At 45.2% G+C, this 16,222-nt stretch overlaps 1 protein-coding gene across 2 annotated transcripts in view; it reads left to right on the forward strand.

The window, feature by feature from the left end:
• Window positions 1-16,222, forward strand: part of septin3 (septin 3) — a 57,195-nt gene that overhangs the window by 29,850 nt on the left and 11,123 nt on the right. For both annotated transcript variants that reach the window (XM_072271851.1, XM_072271852.1), the window contains exons 4-9: window positions 688-769; window positions 3,108-3,245; window positions 4,760-4,877; window positions 11,447-11,542; window positions 12,612-12,708; window positions 15,956-16,007. In XM_072271851.1, coding sequence (XP_072127952.1) covers window positions 688-769; window positions 3,108-3,245; window positions 4,760-4,877; window positions 11,447-11,542; window positions 12,612-12,708; window positions 15,956-16,007 — 583 coding nt within the window. The remainder of the gene's footprint in view (window positions 1-687; window positions 770-3,107; window positions 3,246-4,759; window positions 4,878-11,446; window positions 11,543-12,611; window positions 12,709-15,955; window positions 16,008-16,222) is intronic.

A 16,222-nucleotide genomic window follows, 5' to 3' on the forward strand; every position in this document is an offset into this window, starting at 1 on the left:
GCATTCTGTTACTATTTTACCTTGTTCTAACCCAAAGCATTGTGTAATGATTTGATGTGTATGAACAGAATGCAAGAGAAGCTTTTCACTGTACCACGGTACATGTGACAACAATAAACCAATTCCAATTAATTACCTTTTCAGTTTTATTCCATTTTTGGGACTTGGGTATTGCTGGTTAGACCCGATTTGCCCTGGGGAAAATGGTGGTGAGCCATTATCATGTACCCCTGCAGTTCTGGTAAAGGTGTTCACACACTGGATTACTCACTTTCTGAGGAGGTGAGAGTGGAACTGAACATCACCAAACATCCCATTCTGTGCTTCTGGGCCCAGTAAGAGAAATAAGCAGCAATGTACTTCAGAACAAGCCCACAGTAAGCAGCTCACCCTCACACCCACCCAGGCTCCACAGCAAGATATAGGCAGCAAGTTTATAGCAACTAGTCAGCAGCTCTGCCATTTTACAGGGAAAACAGCAAGTAGGCTGGGGTCTGAACCAATCAGGTTGAATGGGGTTGGGGCTCCAGAGTTAGAGGCAGTTCATTGGACAACATCAGCTTCATCAGTCAATTGTTGACGACCAGCCAAACACTGGTAACCTACCACTCCCAGAAAATTAAAAAAAAAACACTCAAAGCCAATGCGCCCATTATAATGGACATGATGGTTTTATCTTCTTTCCAGTCATCGAGGAGAAGGGGGTGAAGATGAAGCTGACAGTGATCGACACACCTGGATTCGGAGATCAGATCAACAATGACAACTGGTAGGTGAGGAAAACACTCGAACCACGCATGGTTGTAGATGACCAGCCGTGATCACAGTGAATGGCGGTGCTGACTCGAAGGTCCGAATGGCCTACTCCTGCACCTATTGTCTATTGTCTGTTGGGTCACAGTCAACAAGGTGAGGTCCAGCCGTCAGACTGAGCTGGGAACAAATCCCTTCACCTGAGGATGTGAATGTTTGGAACCCTTTGCCCACGAGAATTGAGGAGGCTCAGTCACTGCGTGTGTTTGGCTCAGAGGTTGATAGAGGGGTTAATGCAGGTAAATGGAGCCGAGTTGAAAGGTCAGCTGTGGTCTCACTGAACAGTGCAGCAGACGCGAGGGGCTGAATGGCCCCCCCATCCAGTTCCTCGCGTGTTCATCATGGGATGTCAGCAAAGGTGCGAAAAGAATGGCTGTGAAAGGCCGGAACTGAAGTAGGCCAGCCTGCCAAAGGAGCAGGAAGGGTGGGGGGGATGGAATTCCATCAAGTGGGTCTGTGTCCATGATCCACACTCCCTCAAAATGTTGAAAGTTGTGAGTGGGAACGTTCTGGTTCTCCATGGGTAAGATGTCACATGCAGAGCATTTGGAATGGATCCAACAACACACGATACACATCTGGACACCACCGGGGTTGCCTTGTGAGCGTGGATGCCTCCCTGCACAGGTACACTGTGCAGTGCCGGTGAAGCTCTGCTTCGCATTTCCTCAGCTACTGCTGGGGACCAGGCTCGCGTGGGCCATGATGAGATAGTTTGGAAAATCAAGAGCCCATCTTCCTACATACAAGAGATCTGCTCAAGTGTCTGGTAGCAGTGGGGTTGAAGTGCCTTGAGCCTGATTCAGTGTGACATCGAAAACTTTGACAAACTTCTACAGATGTGTAGTGGAGAGTGTGTTAACTGGCTACATCACGGCCTGGTATGGGAACACCAATGCCTTTGAGTGGAAAATCCTACAAAAGGTAGTGGATTCAGCCCAGTACATCACTGGTTAAGCCCTTTCAACCACTGAGCACAACCACATGAAATGCTGTCACAGGAAAGCAGCATCCATCATCAGAGATCCCCACCACCCAGGACATGCACTCTTCTTGCTGCTGCCATCGAGAAAAAGCTAAGAGAGCCTCAGGACTCGCACCACCAGTTTCAAGAACAGTTACTACCCCTCGATTATCAAGCTCTTGAATAAAAGGGGATAACTATACTCATCTACTGAGATGTTCCCACAACCACTTTAAGGACTCTTTATTTCATTACTTATTGCTATTTATTTATATTTACATTTGCACAGTTTGTTGACTCCTGCGCGCTGGTTGATCCTTCATTGATCCTGATACACTTACTAGTCTATCTATTTGCTGACTATGGCCACAGGAAAGTGAATCTCAGGGAGATATATGGTGACGTGTGTTTAATATTTCAACAATTCCATTTAATATCAGAGAACGTATACAATATACAACCTGAAATTCTTGTTCTTCACAGACATCCACAAAAACAGAAGAGTGCCCTGAAGAATGAGTGACAGTAAAAATGTTAGAACCCCAAAGCCCCCTCCACTTCCTCCCCCTCCCATGCACAAGCAGCAGCAAAGCAGAGTATTATGTATTTTAATACTAACATTTAATTTGACCTTGACTTTGACATGCTCTTAGGCTTTTGTATCTTCTGGCCGGTGGGAGAGGATGGGAAGAGTCCTTTATTATATGGCGGTTTTACCGAGGCAGCAGGGAGTGGAGATGGAGTCAGTCAGGGGAGGGTGAGGGCAGGAATGAACCTTGGCCCGTGTAAAGCACATAGACACTGGCTTTGCAGTTTCCTCAGAGAACCACAGGGACCAACCCAACCACCACTGATTCACACACCTTTGTAGGTTCCTGGCAAAGTCTAGTTTAACAGGGTTCCCACACTATGTGTGTGTCGTTCCGCAAGCCAGTTCAGTCTGTATGTGACTCCCTACCAGATACTAAACCTTTCACTCTGAAATCAAAACAGAAAATGAAGGAAACACTCGGCAGGTCAGACAGCATCCATGGAGAAGGGAAGAGAGTTAATATTTCAGGTCAATGATCTATGATCTGATCACTATACCAGATGATCTAATACCCCACTCTGAGGCTGTGCAATACCACTTCAGATGAGTTACTGAGCTGGGTAACACTGCTCACTGATACAGCAGAAACTCAGGGTGAACTCATCAGAGTAACAGGCACACGTCTCCCAAGTGCCAGTCCATTTCTAAGTGTTTCCTACTCTCTCTGCAGTCCACATCTGAATGTTTCCTACCCTCTCTTCAGCCAGCAGCCTCCAACACGCGTTTTGCTCTTTGCAGCTGGGAGCCAATTGAGAAGTACATCAGTGAACAGTACGAGAAGTTCCTGAAGGAGGAGGCGAACATCTCGAGGAAGAAACGTATTCCCGACACCCGTGTGCACTGCTGCCTCTACTTCATCTCCCCCACTGGGCACTCGTATGTATAAGCAGTCCAAAACCCAAACCCCCCAACCCTAGCCTATCACTAACTTCTATTGCAAGGGGTTACAGGGTCTACCCATGTGTATGTGCCATGCATTAACGAAAATCTTTGCAAACTTTACGAGACAACTCTGTCCGTATCAGGCTCCACTCCGAATAGGAATGAGTTTTTCATGAAACTGGAGTAATTTCATTCGGATGCCACACACAAAATGCTGGAGGAACTCAGCAGGTCAGGCAGCATCTATAGAAGGGAATAAACAGTCAACGTTTCAGGCCAGACCTTTCTTCAGGACTGGAAAGGAAGGGAAAAGATGCCAAAAGAAAAAGTTTGGAGAAGGGGAAGGAAGATAGCTAGAAGGTGATAGGTGAAGCTAGTAAAGAGCTGGATGGGAAGGAATCTGATGGGAGAGGAGAGTGGAGCATAGGAGAAAGGGAAGGAGGAGACCCAGGAGGTGAGAAAAAGTAAAAGGCCAGAGTGGGGAATAGAAGAAGAGGAAAAGGGGAGGGAATTATTTTTTACCGGAAGGAGAAATCCATATTCATGCCACCAGGTTGGAGACTACCCAGATGTAAAATAAGGTGTTGCTCCCCAACCCTGAGAGTGGCCTCATCTCGGCACAAGAGGAGGCTGTGGACTGACATGTCAGAATAGGATTGAGAATGGAATTTGGATTTTCATTTGGATGTTGCCATCAGTGCTGAAAGTGTGTAAAATCTGGGCCATCCAGTTGAAAGCAAGCAACTCCAGGAGTGAAAAGATGGGATGAGGGTTGAACCGAAGAACTAGACATTGTGAATAAAATGACCACAAAGAACACAAGAGATCCTGGAAATCCAAACCAACACATACAAAATGCTGGAGGAACTCAGCAGATCGGGCAGTATCTATGGAAAAGAATAAACAGTCGACAATTCAGGCAGAGACCCCTCTTCAGGACTAGAAAGAGTCCTGCATTACTAAATGACAATAAAAGAGGACTGCGTGTCCTCATAACCTTAAAAAAAAAAGGCTAGAAGACAACAGAATAGCTATAAAGATGTAAAGCAATAGGAGTAGGAGAGAAGGGGAGCTTCTAAGACACAGTGCTTCTGTGGCGATGCGCACTGTGCTGACCATGAGGGGGTGGGTACGGGTACAATCCGAAGCTTACCAGAAGAATTCTCACAGTGGGAATGTTTTCAGGCCTGAGGGGGAAGGTGACCAGTTGGAGTCCTTGTGCATTCATCTGCATGGGCATTGCTTATACCAAGCCAAACAAAGGAGGGTACCTCTCACTAGCCAGCTCTACAGGTAACCATGGCCAGCATCACAGAAAGTGTGGAGGGGGGATGGACCCTTGTCTCTGAGGGGTGGAAGAAAAATCTATCGAGGATGCTCCCCCAGTGCATGGGGATGAGTGGAGAAGGGGTGGCTCCCCCGGTGGTGTTTAGGATGAGGCCTGTACCGGGAGGACGTGGAAGCAGTATTGCGGATATTGGCGGTGACAATTGCATTTCTTCTTGCAGCCTGCGACCCCTGGACATCGAGTTCATGAAACGCCTGGGAAAAATAATGAACATCATTCCCGTCATTGCAAAAGCAGACACGATGACTCTGGAGGAGAGGCACGATTTCAAACTGAGGGTGAGTTTGCTCCAACCTTGTCATGAGCATCTTTAATTCCGTGCCACCCCACTCTGTGATAATGCAAGGGTTACCCTTGGCTGCCCTTATCCAGGAACTTGACCACTACGTTAAGAGGTAAAGCAGGTGGGATTTTGAACTTCATAAAAGAAATTATCAGGTCATCCTGTTTTGGTCACCCTACATAAGGAAGGATGTCAGAAGCCCCTTGAGGGAGCATGCTGATCTACAAGGATACTTCCAATACAGGAAGAGTTTAGTTATCAGGTCAGCTTGGAGAACCAGTAAGATGAAGAGAGAACAGTTTAGAAAATATGAGAAAAATAAATCTATTTCTCTAAGGGACCACCTTTAAGGCTCTGGATAACAGTGCGGAGGGAGACAAGGAGACTTTTTTTTTACAATGAGTAGTTAACGGTCTGACTCTGACTGCTATATTAGTGCTGAAAACAGTCAGAGCTTTGAAAAGGGAGCCAGATAGCTTCTGAGAGAATAATTTGTAACTGTGCAAAAGCTGGAGGTTGCCATTACTAAACTTGCTCGTGTAGGAGCTGGCATTGATTTGCTGGACAAAATGGCCACTTTCTATGCCAATGTGGTCTGATTCCACCTTCTCCAAAAGCATTAATATTTTCAAAACATTTCAGAATATTTTACAGTTTGCTGTTTTAGTGTTAAACTCCTGTGAGTAATATTTTAACATATCCTACTAACGTGCTAAAAATTGCATTCAAACATTGCAGACAGGGTTTCTGCCAAATATGGTGTGTTGCCATACATGGACATGCTGCACTTTATTAGATGTGATATACCTATTTTGATAAAAATCAAGAAAACTAGATGTTGAAAGTCTCAAATAAAAACAGAAAATGCTGGAAATACTCAACAGGTCAAGCAGCATCTGTGAAGGGAAAACAGAATTACGTAATGTTTTTGTCATTCTTTAGAATTCCCCAGTATTGATATTATCAGACCTGTCATACGTTAAAAAAAGAACTTGTGATCTTCCAAGCTACCTCATTGTGGCCCTTGCACCTTATTGTTTGCCTGCACTGCGCGCTCTCTCTGACTGTAACACTCTATTCTGCATTCAGTTATTGCTTTCTCTTTAAGCAACACACATCAAAGTTGCTGGTGAACGCAGCAGGCCAGGCAGCATCTCTAGGAAGAGGTACAGTCGACGTTTCAGGCTGAGACCCTTCGTCAGGACTAACTGAAGGAAGAGCTTACTTACGAAGGGTCTCAGCCTGAAACGTCGACTGTACCTCTTCCTAGAGATGCTGCCTGGCCTGCTGCGTTCACCAGCAACTTTGATGTGTGTTGCTTGAATTTCCAGCATCTGCAGAATTCCTGTTGATTGCTTTCTCTTTGATATTTTTGTGTCTGGAATAATCTCTCTGGATAGTCCACAAGCAGTAGCTTTTCATGATATTTCAGTACATGTGACAATAATAATTCAGCACGAGAGAGCAAGTTGGAGGCAGGCATTGAAGCTGTTAGGGAGTCGAGGGGTGTGGGGAAAGAATGAGAAAGTGGTACTGAGATTGCTGGGATTGTCTGTGATGTGACCAAAGGGAGGAGCTATTTCTGAGGGCTGATTAGCCTATTCCTGTTCCTTTTTATTCAGTTCCTGTAAAAGTGACCTGCACATGTTGTAGGTGCTAAGCCTTGTTCGTACATACCTGTTGCTTTCATCTGCATGTGTCAGTGGAAGACATCATCAATTGGTGATGAGGTTGGAATAGCATTTCGGCAGAGAGAAAAAGGAGTTTTCTGTGTTTCTGGGTTTTAGTGAAAAGCCAGTACCACTTGTAGTGGGACAGCGGAGGAGATGAAGCCTCAGTCTGCGAGTGTTGTTCTCTTGGGAGCTTCACAGGGTGTTGCGGAGTAGGACTGCAGTACAGACAGCAGCCAGCACCACAGGCACAACCTTTACACATTGGGCATGTGGCACGATCACGCTCCAGGGCAGCAGACAGGTTTGCGAGAGTCCTGGCGCTTTCTAAATGCAGGAACTGTGTTGGAAAGGACCAAGTCCATGGATCAATGGGTCAAATGGGGAAGCTGCGTGTGACATCATCTGGGCACCAGTGAGATCTGAGGAAGAAGTGATGGCTGCTTTGTTTTGTTATGGTCAGAAGCTCGAAACTTTCAGAAAGGCTTCAGGATCCTGTAGGATATGTACAGCACCCATTTCTCATGGCCAAAGATGCGTAGAGTTTGTTGAAGGTGCAGGTCACCACTGTGGGCGTGGACATGGCCACAAAACCCCTTCCCCAAGGGCAGAAGTGGGTGTAATCATTTACTGGTCCCAATGGATAGTGATGCCAAGTGGGGCAGCCAAGGGCACAGCCTCAAAGTAAAGGCAGCTCAAACTGAGATGAAGAAGAATTTCTGTACCAGAATCTGAGGAATTCGTTGCCTCAGGTGACTGTGGAGACCAAGTTATTGAGTGTTTGAGGCAGAGGTTGATGGGTTCTTGATCGGTAAAAGGGTTAAAGATAATGGGGAGAATAATTGAATAGTGGAGCAGACTCAACAGCAGCGGTCCCCAACCACCAGGCCGCGGACCGGTACCGGGCCGCAAAGCATGCGGTACCGGGCCGCGAGGAAACGATACGATTTGGCGATATGAGTCAGCCGCACCTTTCCTCATTCCCTGTCACGCCTACTGTTGAACTTGAACACATGCGAGGTCATTACCCGCGCATCATCCATGTCAGCGCTGGAAGGAGATCAACTCCTCGAGCTTGCAAATGATGACGGGCTAAAAAGTATGTTTGACATAACATCTCTACTGGCAGTCTGGATCAAAGTCAAGGCTAAATATCCTGAGATAGCCATGAAAGCAATGAAAACGTTGCTTCCATTTCCAACATATCTCTGCAATGAATTTAACGAAAACTAAATTGCGGAATAGACTGGACATAAGGAACCCCCTTTGAGTATCGCTGTCTCCCATCACCCCTCGATGGCACCGTCTTGTTGCAGGAAAACAAGCCCAGGGCTCCCACTGATTCAGCGATATTGGTGTGTTGCAATAATTTTCTATGTTCATAACGGGGAAAATATGTGCTGTGTGTTTAATATCCAAACGTTACTCAAAATGTTATGATGCTTTTGACTTATAAGTGACTTATATAACCATATAACAATTACAGCACAGAAACAGGCCATCTCTGCCCTTTTAGTCCTTCTAGTCTAGTAGTCCTAGCTACTCTCACCTAGTCCCACCGACCTGCAGTCAGCCCATAACCCTCCATTCCTTTCCTGTTCATATACCTATCTAATTTTTCTTTAAATGATAATATCGAACCCGCCTCTGCCACTTCTACTGGAAGTTCATTCAACGCTTACTTCAAGCTCCCCTGTCTTCCCCTGATAATTGATAATATCGCTATATTCATGTGAGGAAAATATGCGCTGTGTGTTTAATATTAAATTCGTTAGATAAACCCCTTTAGAAACAAAATTGAATGTATTAGCCACTTATCATCTATATTCTGGTCACGATTAACACCCCCCCCCCCGGAACAGAATCGCCAAAAACGATTTGTAGAAAAAAACCGGCACGAACACGCATGTGCACACTGGTGCCTGCGCAAGGCTTCATGGTCATTGTAGTCTTACTCGGGGTAAACACAACGTATTTGACTGCTACTCTTGTCCGTTGGCAACCCTACCCCACCCCCCCCCCACCCCAGGTCTGCCGGTCCGCAAGAATATTGTCAATAATAAACCGGTCCGTGGTGCAAAAAAGGTTGGGGACCCCTGCTCAACAGGGATGAATGGCCCTGCTCCTGTATCTTATAGGTTTATGAACAACCTGTCAGAGTAGTCTAAGAACCCTTGAAGAAGCAAATTCTCAAAGGATTCCTTTCCTTCAGTGTGAAACCTGGTTAAACAGAATTTTCCATCACAGCTGGGCTCTACACATCAGCACGTTCTCGCCTTTGGAACCTGCACACCACCCTGCAGTGGTCTGGAGTGCACTGAGTGTCAGGTGCTTGTCATTTGTCCAGTGAATGCAGAGCCTGAGCTGATGGACTGAATACACTTACAGTTTAATTGTAGCCCAGCTGGCATGTCTAACACAGTCCCATTTGAATGGGTCCTCAACTTCCATTTAATAAGTTTCTTGTTTATTTTTCTTTATTTCTTTGTTTATGTTTATTTAATTAATTAGCTGCAGTTCATTTTGCTATTGAACAATAGTTAAAAGATGGTAAAGGTATTTAATTTTTGGTAAAGGTCTGCATGTTTTAAATTGTTTATGAACATCCCTGTCCTTGACCATCAGTGATGTTCAGAAACTGTGAAAAGCCCTTGCTGTCAGAATGCCATCATGTTGGGGCCTTTCTTCCAACCACCACAGACGCCAGAGCTAGTGTTGAGGCAGGGGCTGACCACGAGACTCAAACTTCACATGGGCTCGAGAGGGAGAAGTCAAGTCAATGTTGATCCATGAGTTTAGATCCTCCTGCCAAAACAAATAAAATCTCAAAACAAGGATTTTTAAAAATGCAGATGCTAGAAGTCTAAAGTGCTGGAAACACTCAGCAGGTCAGACAGCACCCATGGAGAGAGAAACAGAGTGAATGTTTGTCTGAAAACCTTCCAAAAAAAAAGAGCCAAAGAAAAGATAAAATAAGCTGGTTTTAAGCTGCAGGAAAGGTGGGGCACAGGTGAATAGAACAAAAGAAATATATTTTATAAGACGAGATAATTGTTCTTTGTGTTATACGTTGCTCATAGAAGGTGGTAGGACATTCCCAGCAGGGCTGCATGACATTCCCAGCAGGATCGTATGACATTCCCAGCAGGTTTAGCTATAACATAGAGTTGTTGTTTGCAGATAAAGGTAGCAACTCATTCGGAATGATGCCAGGATCTGAAGTGATCGAGAGATGTCTGCTCTGAAATGGCAGAGAGTTATATTTAGATTACAAGTCAGATTGTTCCTGCTACCTGTAACTGTACCCTTGACACCTCCATAAATATCACAGTGTTGAACAACAGCAGAGTTGGCAATGTTCAAGGTGACTGCAGAGAAGATCTGTGAGCACAGGCACATTGGCAAGTTCAGAAGTGAATGTGGATATGGAGGGAATACACTGGAATTTGTAAACCCCCCACCGCAAGAATGAATCTGCAGTTTGTTGATGGTAAAGAACACTCAGTGACCACTTTATTAGGGACAGCAATGAAACGTGGTGTTGCCTTCTGCTGCTGTAGCCCATCTACTTCACGGTTCAATGTTTTGTGCACTCAGAGGTGCATTTCTGCACGCCACTGTTGTAACGTGTGGTATTTGAGTTATTGTCACCTTCCTGTCAGCTTGAACCAGACTGACCATTCCTCTCTCATTAACAAAATGGTGTCACCCACAGAAATGCCCCTCACTGGATGTTTTTGTTTGCTTTTTAACACCATTCTCTGCAAACTCTAGAAGCTGTTGTGTGTGAAAATCACAGGATATCAGCAGTTTCTGAGATATTCAAACCACCCCAGCTGGCAGCCACAATCATTCCACTGCCAGAGACACTTAGATCACAGCCCTTCCCCATTCTGATGTTTAGTTTGAAAAACAAATAAACCTCTTCACTATGTCTGCATGCTTTTATGCATTGAGTTGCTGCCACATGATTGACTGATTATATGGCATTTATTTGCATTAACAAGCAGGCAAACCTAATAAAATGGCCGCTGACTGTATTAAGTTTGAGTGATGTATATAAATATAAGTAGTTTACTGAAAAAAGATTATGCCTTTTATAAAAGGGGGTATATGGTGTACTTTCATATATAGATGGTCTATATCTTCATCGGAGAGAGGCATGACATACTAATTTACTAACTGACTTACTAACAGTCCCAAGTACAATCTGTACAAGAAAATTTGCTGACTTCAACTGTTACCTTGCCACGTTAACGAACTGTTCTTTGAGATCCATTGCATCGGCTGGTATGTGTCTGTTAACAAAAATGTGACTAAGAGAATCAAATTCCTCTGCCCAATGTTCAATGGCCAATGTAGCTGTGACAATTTGTCAGAGCAGAGTATTGGTGTTGACTCCTGGTGCTTGAGTCACATCTGCTGTAGGATTGGAGCTTTATGGCAGAGCAGACTCGATGGGCTGAATAGCCTTATCCGCTCCTATATCTTATGGCCTACTCTTTGTTCATTCATGGATGGGCTAGGCAAGGTCAAGGTTATCGACCAGCCCTAACTGCTCCTGAACTGAATGGATTCCCAGGCCCGTATACCCATCTGGGTTGGCAACTTTCCTTCTCTGAAGAGCCGGGCAGGTTCTTACAACCTAGTGATTCACAGACCTCAACACTGAGACTAGCTTTTTATTCCTGATTCGTTTTAATGTAAAGTCCCCTTCTGTGGTGGAATTCAGATCCACGTCTCCTAATGGATAAGTCAAGGCTCAGGATACTTGAGCAATGTACTAGGGTCCCTGAAATTTGCCCATCTTTTCCTGAAACTCTCCAGCCCACCTCTTAGCGCCATTCCCTGGTATGACAACCAACAGTGATTCTCTTTGTGCTTCTAACATAAGGTCCGGAAAGAGCTGGAGGCAAACAATATTGAGTTCTACCCGCAGAGGGAATTTGACGAAGACATGGAGGATAAGATAGAGAACGACAAGATCAGGGTGAGTAGGAATCCATTCCCTCCACACGTTGGGCTGTACCTGTCAGGTAAACATCAATGAGATGTGTACACAGCTGTGCAGTTGAATACAAATGGCTGTGGAGGTCAAGTCATTGGGTATAATTAATGCAGAAGTTGATGGGCTCTTGATTAATAAGGGCATTAAAGATTATGGGGAGAAGGCAGAAGAATGGAGTTGAAAGGGATAATAAATCAGCCATGATGGAATGGTGGGGCAAACTCAATAGGCCAAATAGCCTCACTCTGCTCCTAAGTCTTGTAGTCTTGTGATAGATATGTGAAGGAGTAGCAAATACAAGTGTACTCAACAGCAGAAGTAATAACATTTGTGTTATTCAAACCACCTGCCAGGGCTCAAATTCTGAGGAATGGGAGCTAGATTGGTTTGTGATTGTCCTTTCTATTCATTTGGTCAACTTCAAGGAACTCAATCCAGCAACCCCAAAGGTAAATGAACCAGGTTACGGATGTGCAGACACCAGAGAGATGGCAGATGCTGAGAACATGGAGAGACCCTCAGGTTATGGGTAGATCACTGACTCTGGAGCTCACTCACTGACAGGTCATGGGTGGAGGTCAGTGCCCCTGCACCAGCAGTGTGGGATTTCAAAGCATCTCTATGTTGTATCCACGATAGTACTGGAACTAAATCTCAGACAGGTACAGACACAGACGTCACCAGGTCTTGCTGTTATTGTAACTAATTCTAGGATGAATTTCAAGTGGATTCCAAACCAGAGAGATTTAGTAATGGTGAAATACTCGTCGTTGGCTGCTGGCGGCAGGTAAGTGTGACGGGGAGCTGGTCTGTCTCGGATGACGAGCACCAGGAGGGTTTAGCCTCACCAATGAGGCGTGAAACTCCTGCAGTAACCTCTCTCTACCTTCTCCACATGGTGATGGGTAGCCTTGAGTGCTCTGCATGTAGGATCCACTTCTGGTGAAAGTCACCACGTAAAGCACTCGCTGAGCAGTTTGGCACCTCTGCTGGCTTTATTGCGGGTTTTCTATCACACACCACTAATGACGTGCTTTCCTCTGTCCCGCAGGAAACCATGCCATTTGCCATCGTTGGCAGTGACACCGAATATCAAATAAATGGGAAACGAGTGTTGGGAAGGAAAACTCCTTGGGGGATCATCGAGGGTGAGTGCTGGGAAGAAATCTTCTTCCAATGCCTTTGCAACGTATTGAGTCACTGATACAAATCCTCTTAATGGGTAACTTCTCTCAACAATGTTTGCCAGCTACTATCTCAGCTGGGAGTTGCCTTGTTCCCTTGTTTAATCAATGTTATAACATTTCTTTCCTTTCACTCTAAAGGCAAGTTCCTCTTCCCTCCAAACTCAATGAGCTCAGAGCTCACCCCGTGGAAAATACAGCTTATTTCTCAACCTCAGCCTGAGAACACTTTGACTTCCCTTTCCCAGTACATTTCAAACTCGTATCTTATCATCAGTCAATCTCCATTACTCCAGGTATCCACTGCCATGGCCAATATTCTTCATCTTTGACGGCGGAGGGTTTCTCAGTTGCCACTTCTGGGGTCTGAACAGTCTCACCTTCTAAACCAGTCCTTACTTTCCTAAGGGAGTTGAAGCTTCCACCCAGGGGAGGAGCTACCCTTGTCCAAGTATTCTTGGCTAGATATTCAGGTTCAGGTCCACAGCAGCTCACCTCCCAGCCACCTCTAGATGATGGTCTTTTTGGGGGCTTGTGTGGTAGGTGGTGGAAGGGGGGGACAGGTGCTTTCTGATGGAATGAGTGAAGGGAGGGGGAAGGGGAAGGGTTGATGATTTCTTGCTGCTTGTGCCTGGGAGGGGTGGGCAGGCTTTGGGGTTCTAACATTTTCCTGTCATTTATTCTTTGGGGGTTTTCTTCTGTTTTGAGGATGTCTGTGAAGAGTAAGGATTTCAGGTTGTATACTGTATACGTTCTCTGATAGGGAATTGTAACTACTGAACTATTGAACCACATCCTAATCACTACCCCTACAGTGTAACACCACTGTCAATTGGCTTTTCAACCCTGCGCAGCTTCACTGCCAGAAACCATCACCTGCCACCCATTTCAAATCTACTTCCCATTCCCATTCTGACATGTCAGTCCATGGCCTCCTCTACTGCTGCGATGAGGCTACACTCAGGTTGGAGGAGCAACATCTTATATTCCATCTGGGTAGCCTCAAACCTGATGGCTTGAATGTTGATTTCTGAAACTTCCGGTAGCTACTCCCAACCACCATCACCATTCCCCATTCCTGTCTCCCTCTCTTACCTCAACTCCTTACATACCCATCACTTCCTTTTCCAGCCCTTTATCCAATCACTTTCCCAGCTCTTTACTTCACCATCTCCCCCTCTACTGGTCTCATATATCATCACCCACCTTGTACTTCTTTCTTCCCTCCCCCACCTTTTTACCCTGACTTCTCCTCTTCCTTTCCAGTCCTGATGAAGGGTCTCAGCCCATAACATCAATGGTTTACTCTTTTCCGTAGATGCTGCCTGATCTGCTGAGTTTCTCCAGCAGTGTGTGTGTTACCTTTAAAAAGATTGCAGGAGGACGCTCACGAATAATGTAAATATGGTCACTAGGTTTAGCGTAAAACCTCACCCAATCGGTACAGCTGTAAACCCTTTCGACTCAACTGATATTGAAAAATTTACTCCGACCTCACAGAGATGTAGTTGCAAAGTGTGGGAACCAAACCTTCCAGGGTAGGTAACGTTTCGAACCAAATGGGCAAAATGGAGAAGGAGGCAGGGTGGTCCTGACAGAAGGAAAAGAGGAAGAATGATAACTCGGAATATCCAAGAAGGCGACAGATTCAGACAGCAAAGGTGGAAAACATTGGTGGGAGTTGTAGACAAACCACCAAAGAATCCTGACGTCTCCTCCAGGATGTTAAGGAAATTACTGCAGCTCTATGAATGACACAATGACGTGGCTCCAGCGATCCAGGTTCAATCCCAACCTCCGGCACTGTCAGTATGCACATTCTCCCTGTGACCACATGGGTTTTTTCTGCATCCCAAAGATGCACAGATTGGTGGGTGAACTGCCACTGTATATTGCCCCTGGTGTGTGGGTGAGTGGTGAAATCTTGGGGGGGAGGGGGGCAGGGATTGATAGGAATGTGGGAAAATAAGTTTCAAGGAAAGTCAATGAGAAATGGGATTGGTCTATGGGCCGGCATGGAGTCGATGGGCCAAAGTTGACTCTTTCTGTGGGAAAGTATATTCTTCTGAGATTCCAAACTTTTGACCCAGTTTGTTTGGGAACAGGGATCTGTGCCCTGTCAACATTGGCAGGAACGCTTCTCCACTGTATTAACTTACAGAGACTTTCGGAGGGGAGCTGATGGAGGACAAAATGGGCTGAGGCAGGATTAGTGCAAAAAAAGGTGCCTCTACTCCCAGAGCCGGTGAACAAAGGACCTTTTTCAATGCCATATCTCACTGTGACTTGCAGCTGACCTCCTGACAGGTCACCAGCTCATCAGTTTCTAACCCGGTTCACTTTCATTCCTTCGGTTACCAACTCAAGCTGACACTTCAAGTAATTGTCTACGTTTCTTGTGCACAAACGGTGTGCCAATGGGTCACTACTGCATCACTGGCCTGACACTGCAAATATCAAGACAGCTTGAGGCCAGGTCTGGAAGTTAGAAATTGTTCATTTACTTCCGTATATTTTCATATAATTTCCCAATCTACTTTAGCCTTGAATCTAAAACTCACATGGTTTCCTTTATTTTTGGTTTAAACTGTTCTTAATCTTTATATAAAATTCCTTTGGCAGAAAGGGAACCTTTGTCTATGAGCAATGAACATCATTCCTTCTCAGTGTTACTGTTCCTATCACTACCATGTTCTCTTTCAGTCTCTCAGATTGAATAGGCCCTGTACTATGATGTAGTAAAGCTGTACACTTTTCCTGGATCCTCAGCTCCCATCCACAGAGGTTGTAAGAATTCTGTTCCCGGTGGAAAATCCATTGCTGCCTTCTGAATTCCCAGATGTGTCTCACATAGTCACCTGCTCTCCCCTTTGACTGACCAGTTCCAAAATACTGAATCCCTCTTGGAACTAAATACTGAGTGGGAACTGGAGTGGCCCAACCTCTGGTCCGAGCATTGAGCCAAAGTTCTTCAAACCACCAAGACCTGGTTACCATGCATCAGTCTGGTTTCCAGCAACACTGACATCCTTCAGCCCTGTCTTGGCAAGCTCAGCTTAATTTAGTTATATCATTATTTTATATATAAAGCCTCCCCTTTACTTCACTTCATCAGAGTACACACTGAATAGATGCTTCACTGCCCACTGTACAGGGGTTTCTCTCTGAAAATACTGCCACATTCTGACTTGTTTTTCCCATTTCCCTCTAGTTGAGAACGTCACTCACTGCGAATTTCCTCTTCTCCGGGATCTCATTGTCAGGTAACAATTCTTTACACATGTAAGATTGCATTCAGAGGATTTTTACTGGCATTTTATAAATCCCTCTCCTGGTCTCTCTTACATATATCTCGTCCTCTTTTTCCCTTTTCCTAACCATTTCATTCTCTATATCATGTTCTATGTTTCTCAATCTCATCCTGTTCTGCAACCATCTCTCCCTTTCACTATTTTCCCTTCTTTTTCATCTTCTTTAC

Source organism: Mobula birostris, chromosome 11 (genome assembly GCF_030028105.1).
Source record: "Mobula birostris isolate sMobBir1 chromosome 11, sMobBir1.hap1, whole genome shotgun sequence".
NCBI classification, from domain to species: Eukaryota; Metazoa; Chordata; class Chondrichthyes; order Myliobatiformes; family Myliobatidae; genus Mobula; species Mobula birostris.